General features: G+C 40.4%; 1 protein-coding gene across 2 annotated transcripts in view; it reads left to right on the plus strand.

Annotated features, from left to right (window-relative positions):
- Window positions 1–22,513, plus strand: part of kcnh3 (potassium voltage-gated channel, subfamily H (eag-related), member 3) — a 134,105-nt gene that overhangs the window by 80,016 nt on the left and 31,576 nt on the right. Inside the window, exons 2-7 of one of the 2 annotated variants that reach the window (XM_089002237.1) lie at window positions 4,904–5,137; window positions 7,578–7,712; window positions 9,512–9,651; window positions 18,354–18,606; window positions 19,689–19,846; window positions 20,754–20,955. In XM_089002237.1, the coding sequence (XP_088858363.1) occupies window positions 4,904–5,137; window positions 7,578–7,712; window positions 9,512–9,651; window positions 18,354–18,606; window positions 19,689–19,846; window positions 20,754–20,955 (1,122 nt within the window). Of the gene's footprint in view, window positions 1–4,903; window positions 5,138–7,577; window positions 7,713–9,511; window positions 9,652–16,788; window positions 17,033–18,353; window positions 18,607–19,688; window positions 19,847–20,753; window positions 20,956–22,513 lie in introns of those variants that run through there. The other variant, XM_089002238.1, reaches the window with a different exon arrangement.

The raw sequence follows: 22,513 nt of genomic DNA on the forward strand, positions 1-22,513 counted from the left end.
TTCTACCACTGAAATAATCCCCCAAACCCCGGGAATAAAGGGACCAATTTTACATAATGCCAAACCACAAGAGAGACTCAAGACACCAAATTCCACCCGTGGCTCAAAATCAAATGGTTATTGGGTGGCAACCGATTCAGGGTGTTCCCTGCCAACTGCCTGAGATGGTTGAGATAGGCTGCAGCACCCACAGTGACGCTTGTGAGGATAGGCAGATTGGAAAATGGATGGAATGATAAAAACAAGAATAAGAACAAGAAAATATTTATTCGGCTCACAAATTCCCAATTTACAACAGCAACATTATTAAAGGAATAGTAGTAGAAAAAAAAGGACAGTGGCTCTTGTTAAGGCAGCCATTCAATATTAATTCAGTTTCAATGCATTTATAAATTGTACATTCACGCCATGCATACAGTCCCTAGTTTGAAAGAAAACAGACAATCTGCAACACCATATCAATTTCCGACCATTCACTCATGCTAAACATTTTTTATGTTATCTGATGCTCTGAGATCTTGGCAGATATTATTGAAAAAATAACAACACAACTCCAACACTGTCTAAAATCACAGATATCTGAAACAGCCCTGATTTCGCAAGAATGCCCTTCACTTTAACACGTGGGCACGGAGAGCAACATTGAAATGATGGCAAGAAGCATTTGCCAAAAAAATGGAGTTGCCAAATATGCTAAAAGCTTAGCTTCTTCGATTTTTCTTCATTGGCATTTCCATCATTCTGAAAACCTTAAGTCAATGTCAGCTTTATTGTCAAATATGCTCATATGCATGACATACAGCACGGATGAAATTACTGTCCTCTCGGATCCAGCGTGCAAGGCACTTATAATGACTTTGACAAACATAATAAAGGTAACATACTTCTTTTCAAAACGTCATTCCTGGTACTATGATTGGTACCTTATTGGGATGAGAGATCTCTTAAAGGTTTGCAAATGTATTAAAAATCAACATGCTGACTATTATTTATTCCTAATTGACTGTGAACCTCTAATTTTTGTTTACATGGGCTGACGTAATGTGAAAACCACATACATTTATGCACCTGAATAATTTTTTGCTCACACACCTTGGCTGTGAAATTAATTGTTGTTGATTTTTTTCCTTAAGACGTCATTAAAAATGGTGTCAATCAAATAAGTTGCAGTCCCGAAAATGCTTTCATGTTGAAGTTGCTGTAAGATTGTGTTTGCAGTGGGAAAAAATGCTTGTCATATCTGTTCAAATGGAAGAACATTTGAACAGATTTAAAGCAGATTCTTTATTTACAGACCGTGTAGGTGTTCAAATACACCAGGAGACAGGATGAATTTAGTACAATGATTTGAACTGAGGAAACAGAGTAAATATTTTTAGACACATAGACAAATATTTTGTGTACTATTATTATTATTATTATTATTATTATTATTATTATTATTATTAGTAGTAGTAGTAGTAGTAGTAGTAGTAGTAGTAGTAGAAGTAGTAGTAGTAGTAGTGGTAGTAGTATTACTTCGCCAAGGTTTTTCCGAGCATATTCTCATTCTGATCTCCTGAAACAGGTCTCAAAGAAACGCAATACTGTTCACCTTTATTGCTCCAGAATCATAAATAATCATCATTGCCCATGAATAATGATGAATTTTGTTGCACCGACACCAGCAGAAAAGTGTGGATTTTACCAATGGGGCTTTGGGACCGACACTATGAATAATTTCCTCCACTTGCCAAGGTAGAGGACACTGACATGAGCTCCAGACACAGTGTGCAAGGGATTGGGCTCTTAAATATAAATATATATTTCACTCAAGGTCGGCCCAGCGCTGCTCATTTGCCTTTCCATTCACAAATGATTTGACCTTACTGGCAGAGATGTGCCGAACAGAAAAGATGTTCATTAAAACCAGAAATGCCACTTCCAAGTCGCATTGGAGGAAAGTGACAAGAACATTTGGACTCGACGCTGAGAAAATGTGTCGAAAGGAGGAATGAATATGAGGCGTTTCCGTGGCAACAGGGAACTAGCCACACTCTTGGTCATCAGTCGTCGGCTCCAGAAAACCTGTTGATTTATTGTATGTTTGTTTACCTACCTGAATAATCAATGCTCCGAATTGATTAAGAGATTACACCAAGTGACAGCGAACAGCATAGCAAAATAACTCTATGTTTAATTTAGGCTTGGATTCTCCGGCCATGCCATTGGGTTGTTTTGTTTTCTCAAGAGCTGAGTACGTGGAATGAAGGAAACAATATCTCAATTGTCCAAGTTAAACCTTTCCGTAGACGTCACATCTGCAGCGGGGTGCAGAAATTATGTGAAATCTTGATTTTTGTAGGAACGTAACGCTCGCTACACTGTTGCCGATTTGGCAGACAGGTGTCTGCCAAATTGGACGGGCATGCCACCACACCATCGGGAGCCTCGCTGGAAATGCGCCTGAAAAAGTGACAATATGATATAGAAGAAAGCATATCTCAACGATGATCTGCTCGGACGACGTCTAAGATTAGTGGTCTCACCCGACTTTAATCAACGTGAATCAGTTGCAAATGTGTAGTAGATGTTAGATCTGTATCAATGATAAATATGTGAAAAACTGATGATTGGCGGTCTTGGCCTCGTCAGAATCAGAATCAGAATCAGAATCAGAATCAGAATCAGAATCAGAATCAGAATCAGAATCAGAATCAGAATCATCTTTATTGTCAAGTATGTAGAACAGACAAGGAATTTGTTTCCGGTAGAACACGCTGCACAAGTATCATCAGTATCATCAACAGTAGCCAAAATGGAACTGTATAGTGCCACTTAGCATTTTTTTTTTTGACGACGATACTAGTGCAGCGTGTTCTACCGGAAACAAATTCCTTGTGTGTTCTACATACTTGGCAATAAAGATGATTCTGATTCTGATACAGTTCCATTTGGGCTACTGTTCAGAGAGTTAATGGCTTGGGGGAAGAAGCTGTTTAAATGTCTGCTGGATTTGGTGCGCATGGATCGGTCGCGCCTGCCTGAGGGGAGAATCTGGAAAAGGTGGTGGTGCGGAGAGTCCAGTAGGATTTTCCGCGCCCTAGTTTGGATTCTTGCAGTGTGCAAGTCCTCGAGAGTGGGTAGGGCGGTGCCAATGCTCCGTCCGTTGAAGTAGGATTTTGTCCATTTTTGTGGTGCCCGCGAACCAAACGGTGATGGAAGAACACGGGATGGATTCGATGACAGCCGTGTAGAAATGTTCATGTTTATGATCCTCACTTGTCACTGTCCAACAGGGCAGAGGTTAGCAGTAATTATCGCGTCTTGAAATTGACTGCTGTCACTCACACACACACACACACACACACACACACACACACACACACACACACACACACACACACACAATATAAGACGGCAAGGTCGCTGTGTTCAAAGACCAAAAAGCAAAGGCTATTCGAACATATATTGCCTGCTGGCTATGAACTGTATATACAGGCAGAATTCAACACACAGTAAACACCTTCACATGCATCCTCTGATGATTGCCAATTATCAAGCATAACGATGAGAAGGTTTCTTCAGCCGTCATCTGTACAAAAGTGAAGGTTTCGGACGTTTCGCCTCCTATCCAAGAGGCTTCGTCAGCGAACTAAAGTCTGACTGGTCGTATCGGCCCCATTTATATATCCCTAATGTCCAGACCTGGTGGCGCCGGACACAGCTATGATAGGTCCCTACTCTCAGGTTGGGGGGGGGGGCGCGGGACCCCCCCCCTTGTGGCCCCACTGATTGTTCCTACATTCCTGACTAACGATTGACGAACATAGATGGTTTGAAAGGGGGGTGAAAGAGGCGATTCTTATAAAACAACAAAATCCTTCATTAAACCGGTCTGGTGGTGTGAGGTTCAATTTGGATCGTTCATACAATAGCCTGCTCAGGCAAAACAGGTTAGGCAACTTTCGCAATGCTGATGAGGGTCGTTATGCTGATGAGGTGATACCGGGGGGAGTGGGTGTAATAGGCCAATCGTTAGTCAGGAATGTAGGAACAATCAGTGGGGCCACAAGGGGGGGGGTCCCGCGCCCCCCCCCCCAACCTGAGAGTAGGGACCTATCATAGCTGTGTCCGGCGCCACCAGGTCTGGACATTAGGGATATATAAATGGGGCCGATACGACCAGTCAGACTTTAGTTCGCTGACGAAGCCTCTTGGATAGGAGGCGAAACGTCCGAAACCTTCACTTTTGTACAGATGACGGCTGAAGAAACCTTCTCATCGATGGACCACTCCTGTACGACTGAGAGCTTACACAGACGTATCAAGCATAACGCGTAACCAGATGAATGCACAGCCAAATACCCACGAGCAAAGTGAGGTCAAGTCAGTCACGTTTGGTGATGACTGTCTGCAGAAATTTATGTCACATGATCAATGCAAGGCAATGATAATTGGAGCAGCAATGAACGATACGTATTTGGCAAATGAGTAATAATAAGGAAGGATTACTGGGCTGATGGCAATTTGTACAAGATCAAAAGAGTCTGTATTGAGGGAAGCCATTAAACTGATGATAAAAATTTTGAAAGCTGGCCATCAAAACTTTTAGGTAACCATCAAACTAATGCACACACACACGCACACACACACACACACACACACACACACACACACACACACACACACACACACACACGCACGCACGCACACACACACACACACACACACACACACACACACACACACACACACACAAACTCACCAAAGACACACACACTCTACTCTGTGTTTACCAGTGGTGAGCTGTAAGGACCCGCAAGGCCTTCTCTGCTGACCTAAAACATTTGAATCACAGACGTAATGGGCACATAATTTATGTTTACATACTTTATGTGGTCTCTTCTGTCTTTTGTCTTAGACAGCAACTTTGTGCTGGGCAACGCACAGGTTCAATCGCTCTACCCCATCGTCTACTGCTCTGATGGGTTCTGTGAGCTCACGGGTTACGCTCGCGCCGAGCTCATGCAGAAAAGTTGCGCCTGCCAGTTCCTGTACGGCCCTGAGACCAGTGACCGCTTCACGACGCAAATCCAAGGAGCACTTGATGACCGCCGTGAGTTCAAGACTGAACTGGTCTTCTACAAGAAAGAAGGTGTGTCATATTTTATGATAAAAATTCATCATAATCATCAATGGCCGGCTCCAATGACGAGCTCGTCGGCCTCACAGTGCAATGTTGGTCGTTACATTTTGGCTCCGACCTTTCTATGTAGAGTTTGCATGTTCCTCCCACATTCCAAAACCATGAATGGCAGGCAGATTAAATGTTCTAAAGCAGAGATGTTCAAACTACGGCCCTAATTCGGCGAATTGATTCTTTTAATCTGGCCTGCCGATTGTTTGGAAATAATTGAGGTTCGATGTAAATGATTGCATTAATTTCATTTGGACTTGTAATGACAGGCATTTCGGTAGGTGTGGCAGTTACTTGAAGTTACAGATCACATGGAGGGGGGAACGAAAAGAAGGGGAGAGAGAAAGAGGAAAAATTTAGAGCTATCACCTGACGACCTCTGTCAAAAGAGAATTCCCAAACCCAGGGAAAAAAAACCTATGCATCCAACCTTCTATGTATGTACAAAGTGGTTTTTCCATTAAAAAATGTACTGGATGAGACTAATGATCAGGTGCCCTCTGTAGTCCGGAAATTATGGTATATCAAATATGCTTTTTTATACTTACACTAATTACAGTTCTTTATGAAACATTTTTTCACAGTTAGCGTTTACATTTCAGTCCTCTGACATTTCTATTGTGCTTATAATCCTTTGTTTTTATCTTTTCACAACCCCCCACACCCTTCCTAATTGCTGCTGTGCATTGCAAATGTCCCCATTGTGGGACTATTAAAGGCTTTCTGATTCTGATTTATAACATCTGAATTTCTGGAAGCGATACGGAAGCCTAGAGTAGCGCCTTCTCAGGCAACTCCCAATCGATACGATGAAATAAGTGTGTTTGTGCCGCTATTTTCTATCATCAGAACCAATATGGTGACATGCATGTGACTCTTAATTGCACTGATGTTTACTGGAATTGCTTTGTTTAATTGGAATGTAATTTTAGTCATTTATGTTTATGTCATGAAGATCATAACATTCCAATAAATTTGAAAGATAAAGTGGTATTAAGCAAAATGGTTTTAGCTGTTATCTTTTTTAACAAAATGTATGTTCTTTTTTTATATCTCTGTGCTCTATGCTACCATTTTTGAGCAATATATTTCTGCACATTGTTGCTTGTGTTTTCCCACATTTATATTGTTCACATACACAGTTAGGCCCGAAAATATTTGGACAGACTCACAATTTTCACAAGTTGGGCTCAACATGCAACCACATTGGACTTTAAATGAAATATTTTGACCACAATTGAAGTGGAGACTGTAATGTTTAATTAATAATAATTGAAGTGTTTGGACAACAACATTTGACTGAAGGAATTGCATATGTTTTCCAAACATGACACATTTCAGGGGCTCAAAGGTAATTGAACAATTAAGTGTAATCTAACCTATCTAATAGTATTTTCTTGCAAATCGTTCTGAGGCAATCACTGCCTGAAGTCTGGAACCTATGGACAACACAAAACACTGGCTTTCCTCCTCCTTGACGCTTTACCAGGCCTATACAGCAGCAGCCTTGAGTTCTTGCTTATTTGTGGGTCTTTCTGCCTTAAACCTTGTCTCAAGCAAGTGAAATGCATGCTCGATTGGGCTGAGATCTGGAAATTGACTTGCGGTGAGGTTCATGGCTGGTGAGGCACTGACGTCATCACAGTCTGATTTACAAACATATGAACTCCACAGAGCAGCTTATTCACCATTTGATTGGCAACAGTTAACGTGTTTTGTTTAAAATGTCATGTCAGCATTCTTTATATCAACTGTAGCATAGAAAAAATAATGTAAAAAAATTGATTATCGTGTTACCTTTACTTATAAATGAAGTCCATGCGCCCCACCTTCTGAAGAAAGGCATAAATAACTTCTTTGTAGAAACCTTCCTTATCTTTCTTCAGTTTTAAAATTTTCGCTATTTCTTTCAATTTAGATATGTTATCCTCCATTCTGAAAATAAGGCCAAGCAACACGAAAAAATGACTGGATGGTTGCACTTAACTTGCTAAACTGCAGCTTGCTCTCACTAATTCTATTGTTCTGCAGCCGAGGAGGCGCAAGAAGAATCTCTGTATCCACCAGCGCCCCCTGTCATGAGGCAGGAAAACTATGTGCCTCACCTATACACAGTTTTGATAAAAATAAAATAAACACTGGACTACAGTGTTTATAATGTAAAGTGACTCTACATTATATACACCAGCTAAACTGTAGAAATTTAGTTCATATACTAAAAGTGTTTGAACACTTTAATAGTGATATGCGGAGGGACAGCAATGCGGTCTCACTGCAGAGCAAGCCAGCACAGTTCGAGTTGGAACATTTTAGGGTCTTCGTGAAATTCTTCCCAAAGTTGTGAGCAGGTATGCCAATACACTGCACAGTATTTTCATAATGCTCCTTTTGAATGCAGGCACACACTTCTGGTGTCTTCTGGACATTGTGCCCATCAAGAACGAGAAGGGTGAGGTGGTCCTATTCCTGGTGTCTCATAAAGACATCACTGATAAGAAGAAGGATCAGGATTCGGAACAAGGACCTGACACAGGTGAGTGACCTCGGTTTGAATTCCTGTGTCAAAAATGTATCTACAAAGGGCACTCGGAGTCCAATTGGGACCACAGGACAATATACTGAATTCAGTGACGTGCGGTGATGTTCGTGGCTGGTGAGGCACTGACGTCATCACATTCAGATTTACAAACAGATGAACTCTACAGAGTAGCTTATTCACCATTTGATTGGCAACAGTTAACGTGTTGTGTTTAAAATGTCATGTCAGCATTCTCTATCAAAATTAATTTACATTATTATAATTAAATTCATTACATTTGTTAAAAGTAAAGAATTCAATTAAGAAAGGGAGATGTAATGATATAGAATTAGTGAGAGCAAGCGACAGTAAACAGTTAGCAAGTTAAGTGCAACCATCCAGTCATTTTTTCATGTTGCTTGGCCTTATTTTCAGAATGGAGGATTACATATCTAAATTGAAAGAAATATAGAGAGTTTTAAAATTGAAGAAAGATAAGGTAGGCTTCTACAAAGAAGTTATCGATGGCTTTCTTCAGAAGGAGCGGCACAAATACTTCATTTATAAGTAAAGGTAACATGATAATCAGTTTTTTTAATTCTTTTTTTTCTATGCTACAGTTTATATAAAGAATGCTGACATGACATTTTAAACCAAACACGTTAACTGTTGCCAATCAAATGGTGAATAATCTACTCTGTAGAGTTCATGTTTGTAAATCTGACTGTGATGACGTCAGTGCCTCACCAGCCATGAACCTCACCGCACGTCACTGGTCCGCACGGTTCTAACTGATATGCCATCTTTGCGGAAAAGCCATGGCGGAAGAAATGCCAAATCTGTTGCAACAGCTCGGATGTCATAATATTTCTGCAGTCTAACAGTGAAAGAGGCAAGAAAAGGAGGCTCTCAGCTTCAGCTTGTCCATGTACATAGCAGAGCACAGTTGCAATAAATCACAGTCTTAATAATTTAAAATTTACGTTCACACCCCAACCCCCCACGCCCCAACCCTCCCCTCCTGCCATTCGGCCTCCTGCCTCTACTGAGAACGCAGTGGATATTGTGAAAATGAAGGCGCGAGCTGAACTTCTCCCAGAGGCTTCCACTTATACTTAGACATCCCCTTCCTTGCATTTCAAAATGGATTTCTGATAAAGTCCTTGGTTTGACCACAATCCAGACATGTGAAGTGATCCTTAATTTTATCTATTTGTATGGCACAAGCACAAGATATTCAGGAAGCGTGATATCCACCGAGGCTGATAAACCTCTCCCCTGTTTTACAGAAATGTTTATTTTGCCTTCAGGCAAGAACAAACTCAAGCTCAACAATGTGAGTCTAAAATATTAATTCATTGACCTTTCTGACCGCTTTATATATCATGAGTGTCACGTGAGGTGCTGAAGCCTTCTTCGGGTACGAGGCGGGGGACACCCTGAAAGGGTTGCCAGCCAATCGCAGGGCACACAGAGCATGACATTGTTTTTTTCTTCAATGCTGTTTTGATCTGAGCCATAACAAAATATTCTGTGGCGGCCATTTCACTCAACCAAAGAAAGAGAAAAAGGTGATAAAGCATTCTGGTTGTTGGGCTGAAATAAGCTAATTTCAGTTTTATTACTGTTAAAGTACAAGGAATAATAAATTTAGCGGAAGTCGACAAAACTTTTTTTGTACTCTGAAATAAAAAGCACCAATCAAATAAATAACCAAAGTTACAAATGCCATGATAAAATTGAAATATAAACGAATAGCTTTATTTTTGTTATGTTTAATTTATAAATAAAATATGCCCGTTGTTTGTCTACAGATGAGGAGACGGGACTGGAGGTGCATCAGGTGACTCGGCCACCCGGCTTTAACACCAACCGCCGTCGCAGTCGAGCCGTCCTCTACCACCTTTCGGGGCACCTGCAGAAGCAAGACAAGAACAAGCTCAAGCTCAACAATGTGAGTCTAAAATATTAATTAATTGACCTTTCTGACCGCTTTTTCTCATGAGTGTCGCAGGAGGTGTTGAAGTCTTCTTCGGGTACTAGGCGGGGAACACCCTGAATGGGTTGCCAGCCAATCGCAGGGCACACAGAGGCAAAAAACAATTCGCTCTCAAACTCACACGTAGGGACAATTTTGTGTATTGAATCAGCCTGCCATGCATGTTTTTGCAATGTGGAGGAAACCGGAGAACACGGCGAAAACCCATGCGGGCCTAAGGAGTACATGCAAATTCCACACATTGGGTCTTTAACTCAAATTGAAAAAATCATTTTGACATTCTTTATGAATTGTTGCACCAAACGTGTTAGGTAACTTTGAACTTTCTTTCCACATTGTTCTGTATACAGTGATACCTCGGTTTACGAACCCCTTGGCTTACGAACTTTTCGGTTTACGAACGTTAAATTTATGAAAATTTTACCTTGGCATACGAACTATTTTTCGGTATAAACACGGAGCGCCACAATGAGTAATGTGTCGTTCACGAACGAGCCCGTTCTCCTAACAAGAACATGGCAGCCAACTGTTTTTGTCCTCTATTCCGCGCCCGCAGTCTTCGGTTAAAGCCACGTGATTGGTCAAGAACGCAGCAGTGAGGGGCTCTGGGGTTTACAGACAGAGAGAGTGAAGCCGTTCTCCAAAAAGAAAATGGCTGCCGAATGTTTTTGGCCTCTATTCACCGCCCCCAGTCTTCAGCTATAGCCACGTGATTGTTCAAGAACGCAGCAGTGAGGGGAGGTGGTTTAAACATTAAAGAGACAGGCAGATGACAGTGAGAGAGTTTCAACTTTGATAGTTCAAAGGCAGAGTGTAGACTGCAAGGTTAAAATATCCCATCAATCAGGCTCCACAAACAACCCGCACAACCCATCTGTACGCTTGATGCAAAAAGCTATCAACCCAGCTAAACAGAACACAATTGATGAGGAAAAAGGTAAAATTATCGCAAAGAAAGCACCTAAAAGGGATCATTCCTCAAGATGGTGAAAGAAGGTTACGTTCCTCAGCAAGTGTTTAATGCTGAGGAAACCAGCCACTCCATCAAGCCAGCAACAACCATCTCAAAGGTAAATGAAACCACTTCATTATACAGTTTATTTATTTAATTATAATACCATATAGCACATTTATTATACATAAAATAAGGTATATTTTGTGTAGTTTTAAGGCTTAGAAAATTAGAACGTAGAAAATTATGTTTTATGGGGACCTGGGAACGGATAATTCTCATTTTAATGGTTTCCGATGGGAAATTAATTTTTGGGATACACACTTTGCCCTGTGCCCTGGAGTTCATCGCTAGGCCTTCAGTAGTGCTACCGTACATCTGAATCAATCCACAGCTGCGACTGTGCGAAGTGTGGTGTGATTTTCTACAAGTTCACTTGAGGGTACCGTTAGCCAGGAAAGAATTGTCCCCTCTTTCTTAATGTCCATGTTTTATAGTGACTAGCCAATCATAGTTTGCGAAAACGTTGATGTATAACTACACCTGCAAGCAGGCGCTGGTAATCTTTTGGGTTGCCAACTCGAAATCTGATTGATTAAAGCAACAGTTTGATCGACACATTTGATGTGACAGGGCCCGCAGAACTGATTGTGAAGGCGTCCAGGTAGATGTCTGGCCCTGGTAACAAATAATGGCTGAAATGTGATTAGTTAAAAGCTTGAATACGAAAAAAAAAAATCTGGAAGCAGCACAACAAGGGAAAATCAATGAAAGGAAACTGAAAGACAGTTTGGAATTGTTTAATAAGAATTCATGGACAAAATATAATTAATATCAGTCTGTGATTCAGATATGTTTAGGCCAGCAGAGAAGGGCTTGCAGGCCCTGATGGTCCACCACCGCTGGATAATTAAAAATACATGTGTGCTTGGCATAAGAATCTGACTCACCAGGGCAAACATCAAAGGCTAACTACTGTAGAATGTTTTGGAACCGAAACCTTAATGAGCAAACAAGTAAAACAATACAATACATATTAATTTATATAGCGCTTTTACAATAGCTGAAGCTGTAACTGTCATATTCGCATCACCTCATTATGTGACAGCTTATTTGACGGGTGTCATTTGGACATGGGATTGCCGGTAAATTATCATTGCCTCACCACTGACATTGCCCAGATTTGATTATTTTGTCTGAGCGTTTATTTGTGTGTCCTGGACCGAGGCCTCGCCGCGTGTTTTATTTCTTGTAGGAGTATTACTCGGTGGACTCACTTGTTGAGTGAAATTTATTCGTATGAAGTTGCGAGGGTGTTGTGTCCGGAGGGATGAAAGGAGAAGACTTGCTTTGTTAATGTCTTGATTATGCCGCCATGTTCGTCTACCTGCGGTCGTGACATAGAGGGTATGTTCCCTTTGCCTGCATGCAATTGTTTTTGTTTGTGCTACTTCATATTTTCCTGGTCCTTATTTGACCAGCACTTTTAGTTTGTATTTTGTTAGTAGTATTTTGGGGGATCCAGCTACGTATATCGCTCCATACGAGTGGCTTTAACCGAAAACTGGTGGAGCGGAATAGGAACCAAATAGTATCACTTCTGTCTTCTTTTCATTGATGTTGAAGAAGTTTTTGCCATTCAGGTTTTGATTTCCACCAGGCGGGATAAAAGTGGCCTGAAAGGAAAAGTGTATTTTTTTTACTCAGTGAGACATAGATCTGACAGTCATTTGATTAGCAGTGGAAGGAAATATCATGTTTCCCAAGGAACCCAATTGGAGAAGGACTAGTGATATACCTGATACTTGTCTGCGTTTGCGGGATCCACGCCTATTCGTAATTAAACAGAATAATGCGGCCATGGACCCCACAGACTTGGATACATTTGCAAAAGCTTTAGCCAGTCAATGAAGACTGGTGAGACAGCATGAGGCCACAATTGTGCAGCTTCGTAATGCGCTCCTGACCATCCGGGTTTAATAGTTGTTTACACACATCAAGCAACTTGGAACCCGAGGGACAGTCCCCTCAGATCCCCACACAGTACATGTCGGGTGTGTCCACCTTCTGTCGAACCCAACATACCACAACCGTCACACTGTGGCGGAGGCCAAAGATCATGCAGTCCATTCATTCATCAGTATAGTTTTTTTTTTTTTTTTTTTTTTTTTTGGGGGGGGGGGGTGTTTTTTTTTGTATTTTTTTAAGCTGGCAACCCACCACCTACTCCCATGATAGTTTTAAAGTAACATTCATAGGCTACGGTCGTGAGCAGCGCATGACCAAAACTTTGGTCTTCCTTCGTCAAATTTCCTTCTGATTTCTGTCGTGTTTCACCACCGTGTTCCAAGAAAGGGGGCCAGAGGACAACTGCTCAACTGCAACCACGATGTTCGGTCTGTGGTTGACTATTCTCTCAAGCTTTATATATATATATATATATATATATATATATATATATATATATATATATATACAGTAAAGTCTCGTTATATCGATATTCAAGGGAGTCCGAAGAAATATCGATATAACCGGGACTATCGATATATCCGACCCTGTTTGCATGTAATTTTCTCCGTGCATGCATAGAAATAGTATCGATATAACCGGGACTATCGATATATCCGATATCGATATAACGAGACTTTACTGTATATATGTATATATATATATATATACATTTTTTTACGTTATGGACCAAATATCCATTTAGTTACGTTGTGGAAATCAAATGGACGTTGTCATCCACTGGTGGCGGTTAAACATATCACTGTTCAGATAAGTATCATTATCAGATAAGTTTCTCAGACATTCATCTTGAACACAAGAGGATTGTAATCATACCCTCTCAGGCAGCGCTGGTTGTATTTGCCATTGCTAAGACTCCACAGCCTGGACTTTCACTGAAAATAACTGACCTTGGAGAGTTGGAATTCATTCTGTCATGATTACTGCACGAAATTAGCATAGGCAGTGACGTGCAGTCAGGGGAGGCAGGTGAGGCTGTGCCTCACCTGTCATCATGGAAATATCAAATGGCAAAATAAATTAAACAGTTATATTTATTTCGTGATTTGTACTTTAACGTTGTTTTCCATTTAACTTCACCATTTTTGGACTTTTTTTCAAAATCGCTGAATTTTCACATTTACCGTTCAAATAGTTAGTTAAGACGAGGGGTGAGGCACCAGCGGTGAGGCACCAGCCGGCTCAGCCACACCATGGATTGCGCAATCACTATGCTAACGGTGCTGGCTTGCTCTGCAGTGAGACCGCATTGCTGTCCCTCTGCATACCGCTATTAAAGTGTTCAAAAGATTTTAGTATATGAACTAAATTTCTACATTTTAGCTGGTGTATATAATGTACAGTCACTGTACATTATAAAGTACATTATACAAAGTAAAGTACATTATAAAAATACATTATAAATTATAAGTGTTTACTTCATTTCATTTTGATCAAACCTATCTGAAATGGTGAGGCACACAGTTCTCCTGCCTCATGGCAGGGGGCGCTGGTGATTAGAGATTCTTCTTGCGACTCCTCGGCTGCAGAATAATAGAATTAGTGACAGCAAGCTACAGTAAATATTTAGCAAGTTAAGTGCAACCATCCAGTCATTTTTTTTCGTGCTGCTTGGCCTTATTTTCATAATGGTGGATTACATATCTAAATTGAAAGAATTTTCTCAACTGGACTTTCAATCGAAGCGGGAGATAATAAGTAAAGGAAGACCAAGTTACGTTGTGGAAATTAAATGGATATTGTCATCCACTGGTGGAGGTTAAACATATCAATGTTCAGATAAATATCATTATCAGATAAGTTTCTCAGACATTCATCTTGAACACAAGAGGATTGTAATCATACCCTCTCAAGCAGCACTGGTTGTATTTGCCATTGCTAAACCTCCACAACCTGGAGTTAATCTGAAAATAACTGACCTTGGAGAGTTTGAATATTCTGTCATGATTACTGCGGTATAGCTCACAAAGGGTGAGGGATGAATGTAAATCTCGTGGACAGCTTCTTAGCTTTTTGGCCAAGAAGGATCTCATTGAAACTGTTCCTGAAGCGACAAAGTTACTCCAGCTCGTGCTCACTGTTCCATCTGCTACAGCATCAGTGGAGCGGTCATTCTCAGCACAAAAGACTGAAAACATACAGTCGGAACAGGACTGATCAAGGAAAACTTTATTCACTGGCAGTGATCTCCATTGAGACAGAGAGACTTGGACTTCATTTATAAGTAAAGGTTACACGATAATAACATGTTTTTAATTCCTTTTTTCTCTGCTACAGTTTGTATACAGTATATAAAGAATGCTGACATGACATGACATTACGTCACTTTATATATGTCACTTCCTCACTTTACATACATCACTACCTCACTTTACATACGACACTACCTCACTTTACATTCAGAAATTACATGTATAGTCTTTTTTTAGCCACGTTAGCCAATTATTAGTGCCTTGCATGCTGGGTCCGAGAGGACATTAATTTCATCTGTGCTGTATGTCATGCATATTAGCATATTTGACAATAAAGCTGACTTTGACTTTGACTTTGACTTTGACTTTGACTTTGACTTTGACTTTGACTTTGACTTTGATGTGGAGTTCATGTTTGTAAATCTGACTGTGATGACGTCAGTGCCTCACCAGCCATGAACCTCACCGCACGTCACTGCCCGGAGGTATCCATTCTCGTGGAGTTTAGTGGGGTTTACGGTCATGATCCTATCCTGTTGGCTTTGTTTTTCCAATCTCAAGGTGGAAAATGGGCGCACTTGTCAGTAATCATGACTCATTTCCAGCTGCTTCAAAAGTCTCTGCCACACCAACTACTGTCTGTCAAATTATTCCAGTCTTGTGCGCAACTCTGTCGACCAATGCCCGACAAGTCTACATTTTTGCCTCTTAGTTTTTCGCTAATTTTTTGTACAGTAAAGTCTCGTTATATCGATATCGGATATATCGATAGTCCCGGTTATATCGATACTATTTCTATGCACACACGGAGAAAATTACATGCAAACAGGGTCGGATATATCGATAGTCCCGGTTATATCTATATTTTTTCGGACTCCCTTGAATATCGATATAACGAGACTTTACTGTATTTGTATTTTCTCATGGAACTATATATGTGTGTAATAATACTGTCTATGGTATCATCATTTTTAAAGTGACAAGCAATTTAGGTTTTTCTTGTTTCTTGTCTTTTGCAAGTATTTTTGATTTGTTTTGCTTTTCCTTGTTTATTCGTTACTTTTGTTGTACTTTGTCGGTCCTACATTTTAAAAATTACAAATTTGTGAACCATCTTTGTCTCTATGATCCTATCTTATCCAGATTATTCTAGAGCAAGGGTGGTCATTACGTCGATCGCGATCTACTGGTCAATCGCGGAGGTAGTACTGGTCGATCGCAGCGTGACAGTGAAAAAAACATTTGTCAGCCTATCAAACGTCCCGTCACTTGATTGACATACAGGGCAACCTTTCAGAACTGAATTTTTACCTTTAGGTCGCCGTGTATGCGTAAACAACGGCGCTAAACGCAGCAAAATTTACAAGCTAGTCCGCGAATTACTTCAGATTTTAAGCCCTCGCTAAAACATATGGTGATGAAAATGAGTGAGAAAGCGGGACCAAGTAAGGGGGCAAAACATATTACTTTCATACGGAATGGGAAAATGTGGAGCACCATTTTCTGACTGTTCATGCAAAATACGACATTGACTTCCCACCGAAAAGCCAGCTGAGAAAGAGAACGGTGGACGAACAAAAATCCCAGTTGTCCGGACAGCAGTCATTTTTCACTCAACATACGTCAAAAGCGAAAGCCGGCACCGAAGCATCGTTGCGGGTGAGTCACGCTATCGTTAAAAACAATAAGTCCTTCCAAGACGGAGAGATGGTAAAAGAAGCATTCGTTGAAGCAGCTGACTCCTTGTTCAGAGACTTTAAAAATAAGGCAGAGATATTATCTTCAATCAAAGCTCTGCAGCTGACAAGACACTGTGCTGTGAAGCCATGGCTGAGGATATAACCCAGCAAATGTGGAAAGACATCGGAGATTGTGAGTGTTCTCACTGCTGAAGTCCAGGGCTCATGGACCATTCTGTAACTTACTCACACAGGAAAAGTACCCCAACATGAGGAAATGTGCTACCTCCTTGACTGCATTATTCGGCTCCACTTATTTATGTGAGTCAGCCTTTTCCTACATGAAGATCATTAAGTCCAAATACCGTTCCACCATGAATGATGAACATTTGGAAATGTGCTTGAGGCTGGCTGTCAGCAGCTACTGTCCGGACTATGCATCCCTGGCTGATTCAATTCAGTGCAAGTCATCAAAGTAAACTCAGGTAATTACAAAAAAATGTAAATAGTTATTTATTATGTTATGTATATGTAGTTATTATGCGTGTTGTGCAATATTGGCTTATTCAGTTATGCAAGGTACATCAACATACATTGTACATACAAAGAATCCTTAAAACAAGAAAATAATTATGTTTTGCATTTTTGTCGTGGGTAGATCATTTTGACTTGGTAGTTTTTATAAGTAGCTTGTATGCTGAAAGTGTGAGCACCCCTGTTCTAGAGACATATCATTTCCATCTCATCGAGGCAGTATTATTCAAAATGTGATATAATTCAAACAGCTAAAGTAGCACAATGAAAACAAAAAAACATTCTTTGACTACCTAAAATAATTTATTCTGGATTGTTTTCACTGGGGTTGAATTGGCTTATCAAAAGAAATAAAGAAACCATAATTAACACTCGTTCATGCAGTACGGAGACCCTATTTAAATTGCTCCATTGTTAGTTTTACGTCACTATTACTTGAACTTTTTACACATTACTTGAACTTTTGAAGGTGTTGTTCATTTGAACGCTTATATTTTAGTGGTGTTTTGTCTGTGTGTCTCCCCCCTCACCCCTCGCCACCCCACAGATTTGGTATGGCCGCACAACCTGGATATTTTTTAAGCCACTAAACCAGATTTTACTTCGCAATGTGACATATGATAGGGATGTCATGAATGAGAAAAATAAAGAACGGGAAACAAGAAATTAGTCTGCCTTTAGAAATCTGCCAATTTGGTTCAAAGCTAACATTTTGTATGTATCATGTTCAAATTTCTGAAAATTACACAATGTTGAAATGTCTAAAAATGGTCCCAAACAATCAATAAAAAGAAAAAAAGAAAATACAAACTATAAAATAAATCCAATATGTGTCAATGGTATTTTTTTTATTGCACTGAGTTCCAAATAAACTGAACTACTGGTATTTCAGTTGGCTGTTTCAAATATGCAATTGTGGAATATCTTATAAATTTGAATTACTTTTGCATCCACTTCTAAAGGCCATATTGATTGGCCAAGAAGCCCTGAGTTGAGTTGAAGTAACTGGAACAATAGCTTCCTTAAACATGCAGGGACTCTCTAACTGCGCTTTAGAAAAATATAATAATAATAATTACACTTTTTTGGTCCATTTTTTGTATAAAAGAAATTGAAGATGTTTGATGGGATTCAATCGGACCATATATTTTGAGTTATTAGCGTTGAAACTTTGAGGCGACTCTTCGTAGAACACCCATTTAAATGTCCATTCAGACTATATCATGTATTATATACGTCACAGTCACCTCCATCCCTGTTTCCCCCGTGCAGAACATGTTTGGGGAGAAACCACCGATCCCAGAGTACAAGGTAGCGGCCATCCAGAAGTCGCGCTTTATCCTGCTTCACTATGGAACCTTCAAGGCCGGGTGGGACTGGCTGATCCTATTGGCTACCTTCTATGTGGCTGTCACTGTGCCCTATAATGTTTGTTTCACTGTGGTCGGTGGACGAGATGAAGGCAACACCCCCAGAAACCCCCCCAGCGTCAGTGACATCCTGGTGGAAATCTTGTTCATGCTTGGTAAGACCCTTGAAGGACTCTTCTGGAAGATTCCCTGTACAGCACTGGCAAACTATAGCACGTGATTACCGATACCTTGTAGAAGGCACACCGGACTATAAGGCGCACCACCGATAAATGGTGTATTTTCAAACTTTTTCCAAGGTGTACTGGAGTATAAGGTGCACCTTCAATGAATGAAAAAAGTTTTCCAAATATACTATATAAATATACAAATGTTTTCCAAACATATAAGGCACACCTCATTATAAGGTGCTACAGTAGAGACTGGGGTTACGCACTACTTCCTTGGGAAATGGAGTTACTGGCTGCTGACAGTAGTTATGAGATCTGTCGTGGCTCAAATATTACTTCACATGTAAGACACACGTGGGTATAAGGTGCAAGGTCATTTTATTGAATAAAATCAAGGCTTTTGGGTGCACCTTGTACACCGGAAAATACGGTATTTGTTAATGTTTGAAAAGCAGTTTATCAGTCACAAATGGGAGAGCACTCGTAGGTCTAAAGCGCACTTTTCTAACCCAAGACAACCACAATAATTATTGGTCGTCATCTGGCTGCGGTGGATACAAAGAAACTGCACATCTCCAGTCCCATCATTATTCATCCTTAAATTTCTTGATACAAAGAAAAGTTTTTAATGAGTGATTTGCAGCTGCTTGGAAGGATATGAGCCATTTGCTTCCGAACATTAATGTCTGATGGCTTGAGTCATTTCCTAGAGAGTGTTTGTCCCTCGTCTAAGTGACGGAAATGTGAACCATCGCCCATGGGAGGCCAATCGTTCTTCATGCAAAAAGTGCATACACCAGCTCTCAATCAATTTACACTTAAATGCCGGACCCATGCCACTCCAAAGGCCATTTGTTCAAACTTACTGGACAGTGTTGCATATCAACTTTGTCTATAATGTAATGACAAATATCCTCGTTATAGCTGACATAGCTGGTATTTTTGACAAGTCATCACAGCAGCCTTTAAATATTTATGTTTTGGATTTGTGTGGAGTGTGTGTTTGTTTTTAAGAATATTTATTTTATTTTCAACTTTCATTGTTTTTCTCCATTTGTCATCTGCAGATATTGTGTTGAACTTTCGAACAACCTTCGTGAGCACATCAGGTCAGGTGGTGTACGACGCCCGCTCCATCTGCGTTCACTACGTCACTACCTGGCTCTTTGTGGACCTCATCGCTGCCCTCCCTTTTGACCTACTCTATGCCTTCAACGTCAGTGTGGTGAGTTTTGTCTTTTATGTTTTAGAACTGTAACAAGACTTAAAAAGTACCATCGTCCACCTGTGAGAAGAGAGAGGATAAGTACAATTTATTTCTGAGATATCTTGCAGCAAACATTCATGAGAAAGATTGTTCACGTTCCCAAAGTTGCTGTGTTTTGGTTACCCATTGGAGTTTAGAAGAGGCGAGATGTTAATTGTTGCTCTGTAGTCTGAGTATTTTTTTTCGAACAGTGTTTTGCAAATTTGAGGAATGAATTGCACCATATCCTATGCATTGATGAAAAGGTTTATTCAGCCGTCATGTGTACTTCTTTGAAGGTGTCGGATATATCGCTTTTCATCCAAGAGGCTTCGTCAGCGAACTAACATTTTGCTGGTATTATCCCTGCAATGTTGATACTAGTGGGCCTCAATCCGCAGTACATATGCTGCTAAAAGCTAGCAACCACTCATTTGACAACAGTGAGGTTAAAATCTTAGCGAAAGAAAATACTAAATCTCCATGGTGGTGTGAGGTTTAATTTGAATCATGCTGACAACATACTTCTTAGATCATTACCACATAGGCTTAGGCATGCTGATGAGGTGATACGAGGGCAAATGGGGCAATCAGGCCAGTCGTAGACCATAATCAGTCAGGACAATAGAAGTAATCAGTGTCGCCTCAGGAAATAGTCCACTGCTTCCCCCAACAGGGAGCTATCATCGCAACCACCCCTGGAGAGTAGGGATATATTATATATAGGGCCAGTGCTACCAGCAAAATGTGGGCTCGCTGACGAAGCCTCTTGGATGAGAAGCGAAACGTCCGACACCTTTAAAGTATAGATGACGGCTGAAGAAGCCTTTTCATCTATGGATCACTCCTGTATGACTGAGAGCTTACACAGACATATCCTTTGCAGTACTTTGGAGTGCATCTGTTGAAGACTGTGCGTCTTCTTCGCCTGCTGCGGCTACTGCAGAAATTGGAACGTTACTCGCAGTACAGTGCCGTAGTCCTCACTCTGCTTATGTCCATGTTTGCCTTGCTGGCTCACTGGATGGCTTGTGTCTGGTACTTCATCGGACGCCGGGAGATCGAGAGTCCAGGATCCTGGGACATTGGTCAGTAGCCCTCAGGCACTGTGCAGTATGGAAGACATAGTTTTTTCTGCTTTCACAATCCCAAAGATCAGGACACATCCACTTGACATTCATCACTTATTGAAAAAGTTGTGCAGATTGCACAGCTGTCCATTTGTTATGTATTGTGCTTGTTATTTTAGTTTATGTTGACTAATTTGTGGAGCACTTTGTTACACTGCAGCTGTTTCAAAAGCGCTGTATAAATTACTATGCATTGTATTGTACTTAAGTCAAACGTGGGCAACTTCAATGCTGCCACAATTTTTCATCATTGCTACGCACAGCATACCACAGACTTTCTTATCAGATGTTTGAGAAAAACACTCTAGTAGACTTGGATATGGTGCGAAATATATGCAACATCATCATTTATTCATACAATACATTTCTCAATACATACAATCTCAATTATTCTCATCCAGCAACAAAGGATTTGAAGCGAGCAACAAACGAGGTGAATTGTATAAATTAATTAATAAATAAAAAAGAAATACATTAAAAAATGTTTGTCCGCTATACATGTCATATACAGTAAAGTCTCGTTATATCGATATCGGTTATATTGATAGTACTGCTTATTACGATACTATTTCTATGAACGCAAGGAGAAAATTTACATGCCGCAGGATCGGATATATCGATAGTCCGGTTATATCGGTATTTTTTCCAACTCCCGAGAATATCGATATAACGAGACTTTACTGTACTTCTTGATAATAAAATGGCCAAAAGTGGCCACTTTTAGAATCGGTGACATCAGCAGACATCAGTCTTTCCTTGGGTACCTGATACATTGAAAAACGATTGGCTGTTATCAGATAACATGGTGCCTCGTGACCATTTGATTTCCTCTCTCCTCCTTGTGACAGGAAATATGATTATTTGAATGTACTGTAGCTCCAGTAGTTGAGAGATCCCTTGACAGAGAATTGGGTTTAAGTGCACCTCATCATTAGGTCGAATTTCTCACAGCCAATCTGTGAAGAAAAAAAAAGATTAATAAAAAGGGGGAAACATATTAATGCTATTTCTGAAATTATACAGTGTGCGTAGACATTCTGTCAAATATACATCGTTGGTGTGGGATTATCAACCAACCCATACTTACTTAATTACCATGATTTTTTTATTTTATTTTTGGTCTGTGGGCGGAAGGTAGACACATGGATGGGCAGACAGACAGATTTTGATTCAGAAAGATAGCAAGCCTCGCGCATTCAGTCGATCAATGGGCTGCATCTATATTATATGCGTCCTCTTCGCTCACATGTTGTGCAGTTAGAAACTTGGCAGAGCTTTACCACATCACGTACATTCATTCTCAAGCTTTTTCTCTCAATTATTCATAGACGCGTCTTCTCCGCTGTCTTCCCGACCTTACTATGAAATGTCTCCCGAGTCCTCATCGGCATAAGATTATTTGTTAGTACTTTATTGGGATTTATTGATGGTTGACTGGTGCACGAATGTTGACAGTTATAGTGCCACTGTTTGTCAGTTGATTTGTCAGTTAAAACACACACACACACACACACAC

The sequence above is a fragment of the Hippocampus bargibanti genome, linkage group LG08 (assembly GCF_051943395.1).
Source record: "Hippocampus bargibanti isolate YZ-2025 linkage group LG08, ASM5194339v1, whole genome shotgun sequence".
Lineage (NCBI taxonomy): Eukaryota > Metazoa > Chordata > Actinopteri > Syngnathiformes > Syngnathidae > Hippocampus > Hippocampus bargibanti.